Source organism: Trematomus bernacchii, unplaced genomic scaffold (assembly GCF_902827165.1).
Source record: "Trematomus bernacchii unplaced genomic scaffold, fTreBer1.1, whole genome shotgun sequence".
Taxonomy (NCBI): Eukaryota; Metazoa; Chordata; class Actinopteri; order Perciformes; family Nototheniidae; genus Trematomus; species Trematomus bernacchii.
The window spans coordinates 14858493-14879224 of record NW_022988050.1 but is presented as its reverse complement, the minus strand read 5'-3'; the positions used below and the strand labels follow the sequence as shown (position 1 = coordinate 14879224).

Here is a 20732-nt window from a genome sequence, read left to right as displayed (position 1 = left end):
TAGTTTTATGAGTCAGGAAAGAATGCATAAGAAAGGAGGTGGAGTTGCCATTGTGTTCAATGATTCCCTTCAATGCAGGAAGACATCTGTTACGAACTCAGACACTTAGGATGTAGGACCCAATTGCACGACCCGGGAGACAGAGGTAAAGTATTAGTAAGATACTTTATTTTCCAAAATACAGCAATGAACAACAAAAAAGGTAACTATCAAATCTCTAACCGAGATGACAAAAATAGAGGAACAAAATGAAAGCGCTCACGTAGTGAGGAATCAAACTTTACAAGAGTACAAAGAGCATAGACCTGACCATAGCAAGAGACAATACGAACTGACAAAGAACACTTGGGAGACAGGGGAATATAAGCACAGGGTAACTAGACACAGGTGGGACCAATCAGGGGCGGGGCTGACATTGATGAGCACAGGAGACACAGGTGAAAATAATCAGGAAGCCTGGAATGAGAGAAAGCAAACGTAAATAACATGCATCTCTCTAGCATTTCTGTCGGTGCACAACAGTACCCCCCCCTCTAGGGCCAACTCCTGATGGCCCAGGCTGATTGTAAAAATCGTGGATAAGCGTCTTGTCTACGATAAATGACGCAGCTACCCAGCTTCTAGCCTCAGGACCGTAACCCTTCCAGTCTACCAGGAATTGCTTCCCCCTCCCCCTATTACGGACCTCCAGTAGCTTACGGACCTTGTAAACCTCACCCCCTTCAAAGAACTCGGGCGGTGGAGGGGGCTTGGAGGCGGGAACAAGTGTGCTCTCGCACACCGGCTTGATTTTACTGATGTGAAACGTCGGATGTACTCTCATAGTTCTGGGGAGTTGCAAGCGTACAGACACCGGGTTGATGACTCTGGACACCGGGAAAGGACCCACAAATCTCGGAGCCAGTTTCTTTGAGGCGACATGGAGTGGTAAGTCCTTAGTGGAAAGCCAAACATTTTGGCCTGGTCTGTAGGAGGGAGCGACCCTGCGATGGACGTCTGCAACAGCCTTCATCCGAGCTGAACTTCGGAGAAGAGCCTGGCGAGCACCAGCCCAAACTCGTCGACAACGTCTGATCATGGCATGAGCCGATGGAACCCTCACCTCTTCCTCGTTGTTAGGGAAAAATGGAGGCTGGAAACCATTGACACAATGGAATGGAGAGAGACCTGTGGCTGCCGTAGGAAGAGTATTGTGGGCAAACTCGACCCATGTGAGGTGGTCACTCCAGGTAGTCTGGTTCCAGGAGACGAGACAACGTAGCGTAGTCTCTAGTTCCTGGTTCAGACGCTCCGACTGTCCATTTGACTGAGGATGATATCCTGATGACAAGCTGACGGTGGCACCTATGAGTCGACAAAACTCCTTCCAGAAAACGGAAATGAATTGTGGACCCCTGTCGGAAACAATGTCATCAGGGAATCCATGGATCCTGAATATGTGATTCATCATGACCTCTGCGGTGACTTTGGCAGAGGGAAGCTTGGTCAATGGGATGAAGTGAGCCATCTTTGAAAATCGATCCACCACTGTTAGGACCGTAGTCTTGCCTCTGGATGAAGGAAATCCTGTCACAAAATCCATTGAAATGTGTGACCAAGGACGTTGGGGAATCGGCAGGGGCTGGAGCAAGCCCATCTTGACTTGTGATGAGGTCTTATTACACGCACACACCGGACAAGCCGCTACGTACTCTGCCACATCTTTCTTCATGGCTGGCCACCAGAAACGTTGTTGTATCCTGAACATTGTCCTTGTTACCCCCGGATGGCACGAAAGCACAGATGAGAGAGCCCAGTGGATGACCTTGGAGTGAAGAGCCTCAGGAACAAACAGCAGATTGTTGGGACACTCGCTAGGTGCTGGATTCTTGACATTCGCCTTTTTTACGTCCGACTCCACTTGCCAGGAAAAGGCTCCGATCACACGGTTAAGTGGAAGGATGGTCTTGGGCTCTACCGCAAGTGGTTCCGGATCATAAAGACGAGACAAAGCATCGGGTTTTTGATTCTGAGACCCGGGACGAAAAGAGAGGGTGAAATTGAACCTACTAAAGAATAGTGTCCACCTGGCCTGACGGGAGTTGAGACGCTTAGCCTTCCTTATATATATATATATATATATATATATATTCCAGATTCTTGTGATCTGTCCAGACTAAAAACGGCTGCTCCGCACCCTCTAACCAGTGTCTCCATTCCTCGAGGGCAGCTTTTACAGCTAACAGTTCCTTGTTCCCCACGTCGTAATTCCGCTCTGCCGTTGTCAGTTTCCGCGACAGGTAAGCACATGGATGCATCTTGTTGTCTTCTGCAGAACGTTTCCCTCAATTGGAAGCATCAACCTCGACCATAAACTGGCGCTGGGGCTCGGGAATGGTGAGTATGGGGGCTGATGTGAATCTCTCTCTGAGACGTTGGAAAGCGAAGTCCGCCTGGGGAGTCCACTTGAAAGGAACCTTAGGAGAAGTCAGAACATGTAGAGGGGCAGCAACAGAACTGAAATTCCTAATAAACTTCCTATAGAAGTTAGCAAACCCTAGAAACTGTTGGACCTTCTTCCTGGAGTCTGGTGTAGGCCACTGGGATACTGCACTGATTTTAGCCGGATCCATTTGCATATGATTAGGTGAGATTATGTATCCTAAGAAGGATACCTCTTTTGTGTGGAACTCACACTTCTCTGCCTTGACATATAACTGATTCTCTAGCAGTTTCTGCAAAACCTGACGGACATGGTTAACATGAGACTTAGTGTCTGGGGAGAAAATCAGAATATCATCCAGATACACAAACGCTGAAATATTCAAAAATTCCCGTAAAACCTCATTCACAAGAGCTTGAAACACAGCCGGTGCATTGCATAGTCCAAAGGGCATTACTAGATACTCATAGTGACCACTCTGAGTGTTGAATCCTGTCTTCCACTCATCCCCTTTTCTTATTCTAACCAAGTGATATGCATTTCTTAAATCTAACTTGGTGAATATTTTGGCAGTTTGAAGTAGTTCAAAGGCAGATGTCATGAGTGGCAGAGGATAGCGGTTCTTCACCGTAATGTCATTTAGTGGACTGTAGTCTATGCAAGGTCTCAGAGACCCGTCTTTCTTTCCCACAAAGAAAAATCCCGCTCCGGCTGGAGAAGATGAAGGACGGATAATTCCTGATTTGAGTGAAGAGGAAATGTATTCGTCCATTGCTGCTCTCTCAGGTCTCGAAATCGAATAAAGTTTCCCCTTGGGAATGGGGGCTCCCGGTAAGAGATCAATGGGACAGTCAAAATCTCGGTGAGAAGGTAGCGACATGGCTTTGGATTTGTTAAAGGCTTCCTTTAAATCATGGTAACAGGAAGGTACCTTCTGTAGATCAGGATAGTCGGGGTGATCTATAATGATTTTACGAGAGTCTGTTGGTGCATTAACAGGTTGTGAAAGTTTACACCTGCCCATACAATCCTCTCCCCATTCCTTAATTTTCCCTGAACGCCAGTCAATGTGAGGATTGTGGATCTTTAGCCATGGAAACCCCAAAATAATCGGGTGCTGAGCCGACTCAAAAATATGGAATTGCATGCTCTCGGTATGGTCCTTATTCACAGTAATCTGAATGGGCTCAGTGCAATGGGTGACTGAACAACAAGCGGCCGTCTAAGGCACTGGCATTAATAGGATGAGATAGCGGAACAGTCTTTATTTCTAGCTGATTTACTACGCCCCAGTCCATAAGACTTTCGTCAGCCCCTGAGTCTATTAACACACCCTGGTCAATGGTTTGATTGTTAATACAAATGTTTACCTGCGTAACAGGTCGAGGAGGAAAGTCTGCGGGAAACTTGCTCACCAGCGCCCTCCTTTTGACTGGTGAGCACGATCTTTTCCCGGGCATGAAGCGAGTTGATGATCCGACTGGCCGCAGTAGAAACAACAACCCTCCCGTAGACGGCGCTGCCTCTCCTCCAGAGAAAGCCTGGTTCTTCCCAGCTGCATGGGTTCCCCGGAGTCATTCGGAAGTGTAATCCTCTGACGGTGTGGTAACATGGGCTGGACATCCTCGGCTGGCGGCGCGACCCACCAAGATGCATTCTGGGAGCTGGGAATAACGTCTCGGTTGCGTCGACGCTCCCTCTCTCTTTCCCGAAGACGGTTATCGATCCGGATGGCCACGGCGATGAGAGATTCCAGATCCCGGGGTGTCTCCAGTGGAGCCAGCTGGTCTTTTATCGGTTCCGAAAGTCCCGTCATGAAGGCGTCACGAAGAGCCGGAACATTCCATCCGCTGTCCGCTGCTGCTGTGCGAAACTCGATGGCGTAATCAACCACCTGGCGGTTGAGCTGGCGTATATGAAAAAGTTTTCTGCTGGCCTCTGTAGCAGGCGATGAGTGGTCAAAAATACGACTCATAGTCTCTATGAAATCGGTCAATGAGTAACATAGTTCAGTTTCATTTGACCATTCTGCAGTAGCCCAGGCTGCAGCTCTTCCCGTTAAATGAGACACAATAAACGCCACTTTACCATGGTCCGATGAAAAGGCTCCTGGGTTGTGTTGAAAATGCAGATCGCACTGTACCAAAAAGGCTCTGCAATTAGAAGAATCTCCGGAAAATCTCTCCGGAAGAGCCAGCCGTAAAGGGGAAGAAACAGCCTGACTTGGGAAATCAGCATGAGCATTGACAGGCAACCTCTCAGTTGTGGATGACGTCACCGGAGGAGCAGTCTGTTGGTGAGTGAAAAAATGATTAATTTGGACAGCCAGTTGTTGCATCTGTGTGGATAATGCTTCCTGAATCCCGGCCTGGCGTCCTCTTAGTTCTTGCATTTCCTGGTTGACTAGGCCCAGCTGTTCCTCGTGATGAAAGATCTTCACGCCCTGTGCTGACAGCGCTGCGTGAAGCGTTCTTGGGTCGGCTGGGTCCATAATGGTCAGTTCGTTCTGTTACGAACTCAGACACTTAGGATGTAGAAACCAATTGCACGACCCGGGAGACAGAGGTAAAGTATTAGTAAGATACTTTATTTTCCAAAATACAGCAATGAACAACAAAAAAGGTAACTATCAAATCTCTAACCGAGATGACAAAAATAGAGGAACAAAATGAAAGCGCTCACGTAGTGAGGAATCAAACTTTACAAGAGTACGAAGAGCATAGACCTGACCATAGCAAGAGACAATACGAACTGACAAAGAACACTTGGGAGACAGGGGAATATAAGCACAGGGTAACTAGACACAGGTGGGACCAATCAGGGGCGGGGCTGACATTGATGAGCACAGGAGACACAGGTGAAAATAATCAGGAAGCCTGGAATGAGAGAAAGCAAACGTAAATAACATGCATCTCTCTAGCATTTCTGTCGGTGCACAACAACATCTTATGGGAACTTTGCTTCTTTTGAATATGTGGCCCTTCAGCTGAAATGCTCCTCTCGAGTTCTGTTCCTGAATATCTATAGACCACCCAAATACTGTGCAAGCTTTTTTGATGACTTTACTGAACTGCTGTCTATAGTGTGTATTGACTTTGACCGTCTCGTCATTGTTGGTGATTTTAACATCCATGTTGACAACCCCCAGGACAGAGGGGCTTAAGAACTGTTTTGTGTTCTTGATGACTATGGACTGACTCAGCATGTGACGGAGCCCACGCACAATAAGGGTCACACTCTGGACTTAATTATCTCAAAGGGTCTGAATATCTCTAAGGTTGTGGTGACAAAGCGATATTTAACTGAAAATACTAGGGAAATGTTTACTCAGAATTTTTCTTCCACACTTGCCCCCGCTAACATCTCAGTAAATGAGCTAGTAGATCATTTTAATTCAAAAATGTAAAATGTTATAGATGCCATTGCTCCAACTAAGATAAAGGAAGTGACTGGCGAGAAGATATCTCCATGGAGAAAGGCCATGACCGTGAAAACAGAAAAAAATTCATTTTGAACCCACCAGGGCCTGCAATGAATTTGCCTCCTTCTTCACTGACAAAATTCAGAAAATTAGACAAGCAGTCAGTGCCTCTGCATCAGGTACAGCAAATGTGTTGTTCCTGTGTCCACCTAAAATCAATTCAGACATCATGACACAATTCCATCAGATTAATGATAAAAACCTAGAGGACATTATACAACTTCTGAAATCCTCCTCCTGCTGCCTTGATATTATTCCAACAGGATTTTTCAAAAATGTTTTTCATTGCATGGCCTCAGATCTACTTCATATAGTAAACAAGTCTCTTCACTCAGGTGTTTTTCCACAGGCTGCAGTCATTAAACCGCTCTTAAAAAATAATAATCTAGATGCTTCAGTAATGAACAATTACAGGCCCATATCAAACCTGCCATTTCTAGGTAAAATCATTGAAAAAGTTATTTTTCAACAGTTGAGTAATTTCTTGCATTTAAATAACTGTTTCGATGTGTTCCAGTCAGGCTTTCGTCCAAACCACAGCACTGAGACTGCTCTTGTAAAGGTCTTCAATGACATCCACTTAAACATAGACAGTGGCAGAACTTCAGTGTTTGTATTATTAGATCTCAGTGCTGCGTTTGACACTGTTGACCACAACATATTACTAGACCGACTAGAAAACTGGGTGGGACTTTCGGCAACAGTTCTAAATTGGTTTGAATCCTACTTAAAGTGGACCTATCATGCTATATTTTAATAATATAGTGTAGGACCATACCTATATAAGGCATATTTATACTTATACCAAACAGATCATGCATTTTAGCCATGCCTCATTTCGCTCAATTTGCACTTTTTTAGCCCTGTTTTTGCAAGGGCTGATTCTGTGAGAACAGCACCACCTACAGGCCTGGCATATGTACTACAGCGTCTCCAGCGCTTTCGAACGGCAATGGCCGTGGCTGTCTCCTCCTGATTGGTGGAGTTGGCCCAATAGCCGTAGCGCCACTGTCCTGACGTCAGGACAGTGTTCAAATCTGGATCAGTTTTTATCAGATCCGTTGCAGCCCCTTTTTTTAGAGATTTGGGTATGGAGGAAAATAGAGAGGGTTGTGTTTTCTGACACTTGGTGAGTTCCCTGGAACACCGGGGACACATATACATGTATAAAAGACGTACAAAAGTGCATTTTGCATGATAGGTCCCCTTTAAAGGACAGAAACAACTTTGTTTCTATAGGTAAATACACATCTGAGTTGACACATATGACATGTGGGGTACCTCAAGGCTCAATCTTGGGGCCTCTTCTCTTTAACATCTACATGCTACCACTGGCTCAGATAATGAAAAACAACAAAAAGAGTTACCATAGCCATGCGGATGACACACAAATGTACGTAACCATTTCACCAGGAGACTATGCTCCAATTCAAACACTGAGTAAGTGCATTGAACAAATGAATGACTGGATGTGTCAGAACTTTCTCCAATTAAATAAAGATATAACTGAGGTAATGGTTTTTGAAGCCAAGGCAGAACGTATAAAAGTTAGCGCTGAGCTTCAGTCTGCAATGTTCAAAACAACAGATGAAGCCAGAAATCTAGGTGTAGTCATGGACTCTGACCTGAGTTTCAACAGTCACATTAAAACAGTTACTAAATCAGCCTACTATCACCTTAAGAATATATATAGGATTAAAAGACTAATGTCACAGTAGGATTTGGAAAATCTTGTCCATGCTTTTATCTTCAGTAGACTGGACTACTGTAATGGTGTCTTCACAGGTCTCACTAAAAAATCTATTAGAAAGCTGCAGCTAATTCAGAACTCTGCTGCTCGAGTCCTCACTGACACTAAGAAAGTGGATCACATCACCCCTGTTCTGAAGTCTTTACACTGGCTTCCTGTGTGTCAAAGAATTGATTTCAAAAATATTGCTGCTGGTTTATAAAGCTTTGAATGGTTTAGGTCCAAAATACATTTCTGACCTCCTGCTAAATTATGAACCATCCAGAACTCTCAGGTCTTCAGGGACTGGTCTGCTTTCTGTCCCCAGAGTCAGAACTAAACATGGAGAAGCAGCGCTCAGTTATTATGCTCCAAATATCTGGAACAAACTCCCAGAAACCTGCCGGTCCGCTGCAACTCTGACTACTTTTAAATCCAGGCTGAAGACTTTTCTTTTTGCCGCTGCTTTTTATTGAACTATTCATATCTTAAACTGCACTGTAACTTTTATCCATGTATTTTTTTCTTTTAATGTTTATTTTTTATTATCTTTGCTTTTTAATGGCTGTTTTTAAATGTCATTTTCCTAATGTCTTTCATCTTTGTAAAGCACTTTGAATTGCCTTGTGTTGAAAGGTGCTATATAAATAAACTTGCCTTGCCTTGCCTTGCCTTGCCTTGCCTTGCCTTGCCTTCACAGTTTCATAGTGAACCTAAAATATTTGTACACTTCTCAGCGGGTGGGCTTGCCCTTGCAGGCAGGACAAGCTCTAGTTCTGCTTTAAAGCGACCTAGAGGTGAGGGACGGGGCAGACTGTCCTTATCTGATTATTTATAAACGGTGTAATCACAATTCATTAACCATTCTGTATTTATCCTCTAGATGCAGTTCACACTCTCACCTGCGCCGTCATGCTGCTGAACACTGATCTACATGGTCAGGTGAGTAATGACTAGTATGTGATGGAAGCATTGCTGGATTTGAGACTGTTGCCCCCCATGCAAAGACACATAAACAACCCAACCACCTTTCCTATAAAGGAGCAAAACACACAGACTTTATAGTTGTTTAGCCTCTTTTTGTATTTTGTGTCTCTGTCATTCTGTTCGTTTTTAAGGTAATTTTGTGTCGCTTTGTGTTGTTTATTGTTATTTTGTGGAACTTTAAAGTCAGTGTGAGTGTCTTTGGGGTCATTTTGTGTTTCTCTGTATTAATTTTGTGTATATTTGAAGTCATTTTTGTATAATTTCTGGGTTAATCTGTGTCTCTTTGAAGCCATTTTGTGTCTCTTTGTGGTCACTTTGTCTTTTTTCAGTTGCTTCTCATCTCTCTGCAGTCCTTTTGTGGTCAATTTGTGTATCTTTGTGGTCAATTTATGAAGTTATTTTGTCTATTTTTGTGGTGATTTTGTGTTTTTTGCAGTTGATTTGCATGTGTTTGTAGTGTTTTATGTTCCTCTGTGGTCATTTTGTGTCTCTTCTTCGTTGGTACATGTGTCTTCAAGTGACATTTTCGGGTCAAGGCCAGTGGGGCCTCTAAAACTTTGTCCCCCTTGGCCTCTGCCAGGTAGGCTTGTCCAATAATCCATCCATGTCTGGCTTACATATGTACACGTGTTGCATTCAGGTAAAGAAAAAACGTATAAAAGGTGATTTTTAAGAGCAGAATTCTCCTCAGATGCCCTTTTGATTAACTCTGGAGTTTGGGGAATATAAGCCTGATCAGCAGCTGATCTGCAGGTCTGCCTGCTGAGCTCCTCTCACCATCATTAATGTGCTACTATTATAGTCAGAGCCTCGCTGTGCAAATCTGGGCCACTCTTCTCAGTGATAGTACAGCTCTGCGGATAAATGATTAATTAAAGTGGCTCAAGAAATTCAGCTTCTTTAGGAAAGTTTAAACTCATTTGAACTGATATACCGTAAGTGTGATCTCGGTGGTGACTCTGATCATCATCACTTTCATCCTCTTTCAAATGTTTCAATTAATCTAGAAAATATTTCTAAAATGACCTCGTTTTTGTTAATCAGTAATTATCTGATCAAAGAATAAGTAGTTAAGATAAGATGTTGTTTTGTAATCTCAAAAATACTATATACTGTACATGATTTCAGTCATTGTTGTAACCCATTTAAATGTGTGTCTGTTATAAAATCACAGTATTTTTTAATTCACTTTTATTCCATTATGATATATTAGTATAGCTTATACTGCTTACTACCCTGCAGTGTATATCAAATAATAAAAAGTGGGCTCCAGATTTAACAGATGCACATTGTAGTGATGAACACTTTAATGCATCAATAATTCTAATCCAGTGATTACACCATTTGATTGTAAAAGGATAAATCCTGCATCAAGAGTACTTAAGCATTTAGATGCTAATATTGTTGTACTTTGACTAAAAATAAGATATCAAATTCAGGATTTGTACTTGTTACTGAGTAGTATCACATTGTTGTCTTGATATTTCTACTAAATATGAGTTCTGAATACCTTTTCCACCACTGTGTGTAAATATTGGTATGTAATTAAAGCCAATATTCCATTGTTTTCAGAACATCGGTAAGAGGATGTCGTGCACGCAGTTCATCAGCAACCTGGAGGGACTGAACGACGGCCAAGATTTTCACAAGGATCTGCTTAAAGTAAGTCTAAAATAGCACACACACACACGCGCATGCTGTCATGCACAGACACGAGACGAGAGCAGACTGTGTGCCAGCGTTGTATTGTCCCTCCGATCTGGCTGTCTGGCCTGCGCTCACTGCCAGCTGGCTTTCACCACATCTCCAGAGGCCTCCAATCAGAAGCCTGCCTGCACCCAACACTTCCTGGTATACTCCAGCTGGAAGACGAATTGTTATGTGATGTGGAGCCGCCCCTCGGGGCATCTGCAGTATTAGATTAGGCTTTTAGTTTAACCCAGTTGACTTTGGTTGCAATAGATATAGTGAGCCATCAGACGGGGGGGTCAGACGGAGGGCTGGAGCCACGTGATGTGGTGAAATAACCCAATCAGTGCAGGCTGCCTGTCCGGCTGTGCGCCTAATGATGATGTCGTTGATTCGTTTTGTCTGCTGAGTGGTCCGTCAACATGCCACAGGACCCCAGAGTGCAAGTCAACAAGTTGTAATGGGGTATTTATAATGCATGAGGGGCAGAGAGCGAGGCCACGTCCGTCTGCCGCAATGAATTGTGAAATGAAAAGCTGTTATTAGGAGCACATAGTTTCCATGCTAAGTGAGAAATAGAGAGAGAAAGAAACAGTTTCACAGACGTGCATTAGATGTTTTATTAATGCTTGTATGGATCCCGGAACAGGCTTTTAATCATGCCTTCCACTTTCCACAAGCTCTTTTATTCTCTTTCATTCTCAATGAGAGTCCGTCTCACCCTCCAGCTACACTCTCTTTTCTCTCCTTCTCTTGTTCTCACATTTTAAATGTTCTAGCCTGCCCAATCTCACTTTCTCCTTATCTTGGCTCTGTTAAGCCTCTGTGCAGTATAACTCCATCTCCAGACTGTCTCACTGCCAGCTTTTATCTGCCCATTTTCACCTCCACCCAGATCTAACTCTCCGTTCCTGATCGTCTTCTTTTCGCCCTCCTCTGCTTCACTTTCGACTTTGTGTTATTTCTCTTCAAAGGTCTTAATAGGTGGTTGAGGGATTTACTAAATTAGTACTCTTAAAACTGAAATGGGCCCTTTTATGCTTTTGGGTGTATCCCTTTCCTGTAGTGTGTAATATAGGTTTTTGTGCATGTAAATGGTCTGCAAAGGCTAAAATCCCTGTGTTCCCTCCAGAGGGAGTTTCTCTCCCACACACTCCACCCCTGCCTGAAACACCTCCATTGGACATTTGTTTACTTCCGTAACATAGTGACATCCATATGTTACACTCACGCTCCTATTGGCTAGCGCTCCAACACATTGTAGGTGGCATATAGGCTTAGGGGCGGAACATCTCTAATCGGTTGACCAATCACAACAGAGCCATCCAGCTAACCAATCAGAGCAGACTGGGCTCTGGTTTCAGACAGAGGGTGAAAAGAGGTGCTGCAGCACAGGCAGTATGAGAAAAATAAAGAGATGTTTGAACATTAAAGTATGGAGACATGTCACAGTAGAGACACAGAATACAAATATGAACCTGAAAATGAGCATGATATTACAATCTTAAAGGATTCTCTGTACTAAAGTAGAACTAACTGCCTAAATGTAAATTTAAAGAGTTATTTGTTGCTGTTTTCATTTTTAATAACGCAACTACATTTTAAGAGATGTGAGAACTGAGTTGGTCCATTCAAGTGAGTAGCTTCCGAATGACATTTTTTTTTAAAAATAATTCCTTCTTTGAAGGAAACTGAGCTGCAGTTTAACAGTTACACTTCCCAGTTAGTTTGACAGCTTTATATAACAACTAAACTTTATTGAAACATTTTTATGTTGCAACTTTTTAAGTATTTTTGTTAGGCATATAGGTTAATAATACAGGGGTAATTTATTGCCCTTTTACAACAAAGGCTTGCGCAAAACAATTGCATTTCAATCCCACCAAGCAATACTATTACATACAAATGTATTTCTCTTAGTACCATTTTCTTTCTTGTCCCTCCCTTTTTTCTCTGTTATCTCTTCATCATTTCCTGCAACAAAATAATTGCCATCCCCTCCTCCATCCGTGTATTCCCCATTTCCTATCCTCATTCTCCTGCTTTCCCATTTCCCCTTTCGTGTCTGGTATCTGTGTATGTGCTTTAAATACATTAGGATTCAGCCTGGGAAATCCCTCACTCTGGGCCATTTTCTCACTGCTGTTTATTCTGCACAACACACATGTACTGTATATCTCACACATTTCCCCAGACTCACCACTTGTTTACTCTGTTATCTTATTCACAACAATATTATATCGAACATTGTGCTTACATCACATGTTTCCTTTAGTTCTCTGCCATCCTTCAGACCCTTTTTCCGTCCCCTATCTTTTAATTTGAAGTGGTTAATACTGCCCTAGTACAGCATTCAATATCTTCCTCTCACTTTGCCATACTTGTATACTTACCATAAAGTAATTAGTTATTAATTTATTCTTTCTACTTTTCCATCTATATCTTAATTGTCATCTCTGTCTTTACATATGTGTCTAGACAACAAAATGCACTGCTAGAAACTCAGTTATCTTTTCTTCAATAATTTGGTTAATGACCAACACAATGCATAAAAATGCAAAAATAATGACATTCCCTTAAGAGTAGGACACAAATTGGCACTACACAAAGATTATTTGTACATATTTCAAACTCATTTAACTTACTTTTTCATGTCTTCTTATGCAGTAATCACACAGAGCAGAATAGTAGACATTTAATGATGCGTTCAGGCAGTAAGGTTAAACATACATATTTTGGAGACAATATCTGCATTTACTCAAGGTTGGATAAAGTCAAAGCTCTGCATCCACGTGGAACGCATCCATCATAATGCACGGTACAATGCGATTATTTGAGTGTGTGCCATATGTTTAAGCTTCACTCTTCACTGAGGGACAGGAAACACTGCTGAGCCCTGTAACTAAAACAGAAAGCAGCTGCCTGCTGGACTGGAAAATAATAAGAGAGGCTTTGCATCCCCATGACACCTCCTGCCACCTCTGTCCCTCAGGTACCCTACCTACCTCATCATCAATTAGTTCCATTCGCTTTGCATTTTCTAGATTTTTATGCTTCAATAACTCTCTCAGTTGTTGCCTTTTCTTCCTCTTTCGCAATTATTCACTTTGCTTCTCTCTCTCCGCTTATTTTGATTAAACCTTGTGATATTTTCCCCATTAGCACCACAATGGAGGAGCAGATTGTAGCAATCTCCTGAACTGAACGAGTGAAGCTTTGGCTTCAAAACCTTCTCTTATACACTTTCCAGAACCCAGATGAAAGACTCAACTTTTAACCCCAATATTTTAATTGCTGGGCAGGGAGTGTACAGAGTATTTTTGTATGTAAACGGCTGCTTTCTGCGGAAACAAAAACTGTAAAACTGGTAGTTTTCTAAACCAAAGCAAAGAGCTGAAAGAGGCTAAAATGCACCATAAAGCTTAGGGGAGCTGAAGCATCGGGTGATAATTATCTGTGCAAAGCTAAGACTGACTCCTTACATGTTGACCTATCTCTTACAAAGGTACAAAAGCCCTTAGAGGCAAATTAGAAAAATCACATCCGTACCCAAATCTCTAAAAACGGGGGTACAACGGAGCTGATCCAGATTTGCTGCCGATATGACAGAAACGTTGCTATCAGAAACGATGCACAACGTGTTTTGGACATAATATGGTCTTTGTTTACATTAGCAAGCATCGCTAACAACTTCGCTAACAACTTTTTTAACTTGTGTAAAAAAGCAGGATATAAAAAGGAAATCACCTTGTGGTAAACCCGCAAGAGAAAAGCATTTGAGCTCCATACTGTTTCAGAAATAATCCTTGATGTGGTTTTGAACATGATGCGTTTCATCATGGCAGCATTTAGCTGAGTATGTCGGTAATTCTGAGCAGCATAAGCTCCCCCCCCCCCCCCCCCCCCCCCCCCCCCCTTCTTTTCTTTTTTAAAGCTAAGACCAGAATCTGCCCTTTTCTAACAGGGCTGAAATAGAGGGGTATGAGGCATGGCTAAAATGGGTGATCTGTTAGTTTGGTATTTTGAGCAAAACACTTCATAGACATGTTTTTTATATATTTCTATATATCTGAGACCTATAATATATGCCTAAAAATAACATTATAGGAGATTTTTAAGTCAGAAAAAAGGAGGAAAAACACGTTGGATCAGACTTAAAAAATTGATCACCAGATCTTTATTGAGGCCCTAAGAAGAGCAGCATTTAATCATATTTTAGTTTCCAGATTCAATTGATTGAGATTTGCAATGATTGAGTTGTATATTCTTTTAAATTGCAATGTTTGTTCTTAAAATATGAAAAATGACAATATGATTGCACTGAGAATTGAATGTCACTCCCACCAGAACCAGGATGGATGACTTTAGCTGCATACAGTACAGGCCACATGTCCGTTCAACGACTGATGCTTGTATATCTCAATCATCGTGTTCTTGTTCCAGGATTCATAATGAGGCAATAAAGTATTTTAATGCACTCCAGAGGATATTTCCTCCCACAGTTACCCACACCAGACTATCAGTCAGTGGAGATGTGATAGACTGCTCATAATCCAAGCACAGAGGCCAGTCAACAACTCAGTAAACATTCATTCTCCATCACAAACCTCTAATGTGCAAGTAAATTATTGGAACTCAGTAAATTGTGATTTATAGCAACCCAATTTTATCTTCTAATAACATTATGGGAACCAATCTGTGAACATTAAGCGGAAACAAAGGTCAGTCTGGTCAGGGAATCATTCAGGTTATTCAAACATATTTAGAAGAGAAAATAAAATACAAATCTAAAATAATTCCCCAATGGTCTGTTTTAAAGGTCCCATGACATGGCCATTTCTACTGATCATAATTCCATTGTTGAGGTCTACTAGAATATATTTACATTGTTCAATGTTCCAAACTCACATTGGTTTCTCATACAGCATCTCTGTATAGTATGTGTATTCACTCTCTGTCCTACTGTGCTCTGATTGGTCAGCTCGCCCACTATGTTCTGATGAGTCCACCACCGTTACAGCGGAACATCAGTGATTATGTTTTACAATGGCGTGTGTTAGCAACCAGAAAATGACACCAGTAATGACAAACAGATGAGAATGCTGCGTGGGGTCTGGGTGCCGTGTTGGCGGGACGTTGCGGGGCTCGCTGCTCCGCCCTTTGAGGCTCGAGGAGCGGACAGTGTGAGCTGGATTACTGGTGTCGTTTCCTGGTTGCTGCGTGGGGTCTGCGAGACATCGCGGAACTCAGCCTGAGCACACACATACACTCACAGCCAGGCTGTTCGCCACACAGTTCGCCACACACTCACAGCCTGAGAAAAGATAAGGCTGAGTGTGCCGGCTGAGTGAGTGTGTGTGTGTGTGAGGAGCTCCACGGATTGGTCCATTTGGACCAATTGGTCCATTTGGTCGTCGTTACGTCACTTAGACCCGGAAGGAACAAATGGAAAAAGAAAAATCACCAACGAGGCGTTCTGGGGCAGCATAGACAGGTCTTTTCTGTGTTAGAGTTTTACTCGCTACAGGGTGTACTTTGAGGGTGTGTGACTTTGCAGACCGTTTACATGCAGAAAAAGCTACATAACACACAAGGGGACGGGAAATAACTGGAAAAGCATGTCATGGGACCTTTAAATATCCATCACAGTTTACAGACACAACATCTGATTCAACTTTGAGTCACTGTGCAAGTCTTTCAATGTAATGGCAGAATTGACAGTATCCCTACTTTACCTCTAAATAAAGTAATTTAGATAATCTGTTTAAAATGACATGGGCTTGTAGATATTGAAGTTATGTTGCCACATTCACCGATCTGATGATGACTTATGTGAACGCAATGTTATCATAACTGATAGAAAATGGACAAAACTAAGAAAATGACACCCAGATCTTATAAGAAAAGACAATACAAGAATAACTTGGAATTTGAATTAATTATGCACTCTGACAGAGAATTAGAAAATATATAGCAAAACTACTTGGTTTGGTGTAGAAAGAGGATCACAGTTTGGGTTAAAATTGGCTACGGATGTAATGCGATGTGTCTGTGACGCAGAATTGTGTAACATTGTAACATAATATTGTTGTATGAAAATTAAAATGTCTAACTTAGTTGGAGTCATGATTTAGTGCCATGTACTGTATATTGATGTAGCCAGTAGTTGTATCAAAGAGTGGTTAATATCTAGATTTGGATCCGCCATTTAGTAACCTCAGCTAAAGTGTGTCTAGTGCATCGGTTTTTAACGCCTACGGCTACTGTATGAGTATGCTTGATGCCTAAGAACAACTAAAAACAACCAGCCTGAAGGTAACAAAAGATCTTAACCTGACTAGTAGTAACCATTATGTATCTGCTTTATTTACCCGATTCAAACTAAATGGTTCTAAAAAAGCAATTCTGTATTTTATAGGGTGTTATGTGCCTTACTATAACTTGGCTTTAAGTAGTTGCCAGGCAACCATCCAAAACTGCAAAGAGCCAAAATAATCCGATAAACAAGATATAACGTGTTGATAATAAAACTTTAGAGGTGTTGGTAGGTAGAACGTGTCACATTTGGACAGAGCAAGACGTTTCCAGGCTTTGTTCTTAATTAAGCAAACCAATATTTATATTTAACCAACAGTTATGAGAGTGGTAACGATCTTCTGTAGAACTCAGCGCCAGAAAATAAATAAGTATTTTTCCCAATATTTGTTTAACAATTTGTCTTCAAAATTCAAATACGCCTTCATATCCGAAATAAAGCCCTTAAAGAAATAAGCCAAAGTTTATCTTGTAAGTACAATTTCATAAACCAGAAGACTGTATTGTAATTTGTTTATTTGCTTGCTTACAAATTTTTGTGAGACTTTTTGCAGAACTGCAGTGTTTAGACCTAATGTGTCCATAAATGATGACTAGCTCACTATTTGTGCAATTACCAAAAAAACAAAACATTAAAACAGAAGGTCCCAGAGCCACAATAAGCCTTTAAGCCGTCATAACCCCTTCATGTTCCTCTACCAGCCTGCATGGGAAACGCAGCTTTACCGCAGCTCCCTGCAGAATCTGAACCCCTGGCTTCCGGCCCAAGCTAGCGCTTTAGAGAAAACTTTACTTCTTTATTGTGAGGATCAGAGACGCATAGGTTTGCACTCCTTCTCACTCTCCCTCTCTCTCTCTCTTCAGCACTGCTCAGGGCTTAAAGCTTGAAGTGGGAGCTAATGATGCACTGAAGTAGGTTACCAGCCCGCATTAGAGCAAGAGAACAAATTCTGCTGAAATGAAAATGTTGTACAGCTCAATCAAAGACACCCGTACCGCCCTCTTCAAACAGTAATTAGGTGCACTGATGTTATCGAGCGCGTCGCAGCATCGATGGCGGGGGGAAAAGACGGATGTCTTATTTGTTTTGTAAGTGAGGGAGAAGGAATCTTTCTTGAATGTGTCTCTGCTGTCCGCCTGGCTAGCAATGTGTCTGAATCTGCATGCTTTAGTGCCAGTGTTGGAAAGCCATGGGCAAGACAAGAATGTCATGTTGGAGGAGAGAGAGATACCGAAATACAATTGTTGTGTTGACTCATATCAGTACAGATTTACATATTGAGTGTGTATAGAGAGAACACATATCACTCTTAAAACTGTAAAACATGATTTTTTAGCAATCACATGGCACATTTTCTTCTTGTAATACTTTAAGTACATTTCGCTGATTATACTTGTATAATATCTAACTTTGTTAACACTTTGAATGCATGTGTTTTACTTGTAGAGTCTTTTTACATGTCTCTTATACTTACGTAACAATTCTTCCTCCACCACTGGCCAAAGGGACAGCTTGTCCTCTCCTAGGGGAGCTGCTTGAACACTCAGCAGTAAAATCAATTTTTAACAAAAACATTTCAGCTATTTTCACTCCAAAGCTGCACAACTGCTCTTCCTCCTCTCTTCCTTCCTCATACAGCATACCGACCTGCATGTTCAGCAGAGGAATGTTTTCTTTATTCATGGAGAATAGAACCAGTCACTTTAGACTCCATGAAGAAAACATGAATTGTCCACTTCTTTTAAAACTGTTGGTGCTCCAGATCAACCTTTTTCTTAGGTGTAGAAACCAAAACCAACGATGAATATATTCACCAACAAGTATTGTCTGTATATCAAAGCCTTAGAGCTCAATTGTTGTAAAAAAAAAAAAACATGCAAAAACACAGCAATGAGCCACACTGTTGCTTTGGATGTTCCGTCATAACCATGAACACACACACACACCAGTGTTAATTTTGGCAGCTGTTTTTGATTTAGTCTTAGTCTTAGTCTTTAGACGAAAATGGTTATTCGTTTTAGTCACATTTTAGTCATTTCTATCCTTCATAGTTTTATTCTAGTTTTAGTCGACGAAAACTCAAAACGTTTTAGTCTACTTTTAGTCGATGAAAAATTACATTTTAGTCAACTTTTAGTCAAAATGTTTTCTCTCTTTAAACCAATTCAGTTAGGCAAATACAGGTTTCTGACATTGTAATCAAGGTGACAGCATCAAGTGTTGAAATTCGTAAAGCAACATTTCACTCTCTTAACACTTTACTTGTGTAATATCTAGGGATGGGTATCGTTAAGGTTTTCTACGGTACTACTAGTCTTATCAATACTGCTTATCGATCCGGTACTTTAACGGTATTCTTGTATTTATTTTTTGTTATTTTTTAAAGGAAAAAACTAACAAATTGTTAACCGAATTAATTGCTTTATTTAAATGTGAAATAAATGAAATATGTATAATTATGTTAAAATATTGTACTGTACTTGAGTAAAATGTTGAGGTACTTGTACTTTACTGGAGTATTTAAATGTTTTGCTACTGTGTACTTCTACTCCACTACAGTTCATAGTTAAATGGTGTACTTCTACTCCGCTACATGTATTTAATACCTTTAGTTACTTTACAGATGTGGATGAATGATGTGAAATAATATCAAGTGTTAAATCAGACTTTAGTAAATTCACAAGCTACCCTGCAGTATACAAAGTCCTTCAAACTAGCTGCACCTTTACTAGCTTTGAGAACACTTTAATGATCAATCATTATAAAACATATCATATTATTCTGAAATGGACCAATCTGCACAATGACTACTTTTACTGTCGCTACTTTTAAATATATTTTGATGATCATACTTTGACTTGAGGAACTCTTCCTACACTATGGTATTTTTTTACTTAGCTACAAGATCTGAGTACTTCTCCCACCTCTGCACATCTGATGTGATAACGTTACTCGTAATTGGGGCAACAGAGCTACGAGTTAAGGAAGTCGAAAATTGTGCATTTCTCCGACTGAATATGACGCCTTTTGGCCGGCTGTTTGGACAGACTACTCTACTCGTGTCAACGCGCTAACGCGAACACATGGCAAACGAGCTTTGTCCACATCGAGTGTTGTAGAGTGTCTCTATACTCTCTGAACGCTCCGTCCCCGGCAGATCTCTGCCGCTGCAGCGTGTCTGTTAGGCCCCGCCCCCCGCACACAGAGAGAGAGGGAGATCGCTCTTCTGGAGTGAAGAGAGCGGAAATAATGATATTGCAAGTTAGAAATGTAAGATGCATTTTGACAGACAAGACGGACACTTGGGGGGAAATACCCTGCATTTTGAATGTCCGATAGTCCACCATTAACACCTTAGTCCCGTCTCGTCTCGTCAACGAAAACTAAATATACATTTCGTCAAATTTTCGTTATCAATAATCTATTTTTAGCTCGTCATCGTCTCGTCTTAGTCATGTAAAAAAGGTCGTTGACGAACATTTTTCGTCATAGTTTTCGTTGACGAAATGAACACTGACACACACTGTAGTTTGTTTTGACTCAATCCCACACACAGCGTCCTGCTGTCACAAACACTCACCAGAGCACCAAATGTGGATTAATCCGCTGCTGAATGTAGTCCCCAACATGTACACAATTTTCTCCTGTTTTGAGTAACATTTGATTAAAAAAAACTTCAGTGCTGCTAGGCTTCAGCAGCCTTTTCTCTTACAATATCTAAAGGTGCTTAACTGAAGAATGAGCAGTGGAAAAAGCAGTTTTTTATTTTTATATTCACAACTTTTGAAGTGAAACAATTGTGAGCAATTAAAATACTACATCTTAGGCTCCCTCCAACTCTGCAGACACGTATAAAGAAAGTGGAACAACATCTAGTTGCTTTCTATGACAAACCCCAAAACCATCACTTAAATATGATATCAAACAGAGAAAAGCTGGAATTATTTTTGTTATAAGGGGCTAAAAACAGCATGCTTCATGCCATGTTTGCTTTGATTTCCTATCCATAAAACCAGTGCTCTATTAAAACCAAGTTACAACCTTCCATTCTGTAAAGTAAGGACAAGTGAAGGACTATACTAGTTGTAAAAAGTAGGCTGACTTTCTA

At 41.4% G+C, this 20732-nt stretch overlaps 1 protein-coding gene across 2 annotated transcripts in view; it reads left to right on the top strand.

Moving 5' to 3' along the window:
• The window catches only part of LOC117473711 (PH and SEC7 domain-containing protein 1-like), an 83399-nt gene that overhangs the window by 32921 nt on the left and 29746 nt on the right, over nt 1-20732 (top strand). For both annotated transcript variants that reach the window (XM_034119474.1, XM_034119475.1), the window contains 2 exons: nt 8516-8574; nt 10192-10281. In XM_034119474.1, coding sequence (XP_033975365.1) covers nt 8516-8574; nt 10192-10281 — 149 coding nt within the window. The remainder of the gene's footprint in view (nt 1-8515; nt 8575-10191; nt 10282-20732) is intronic.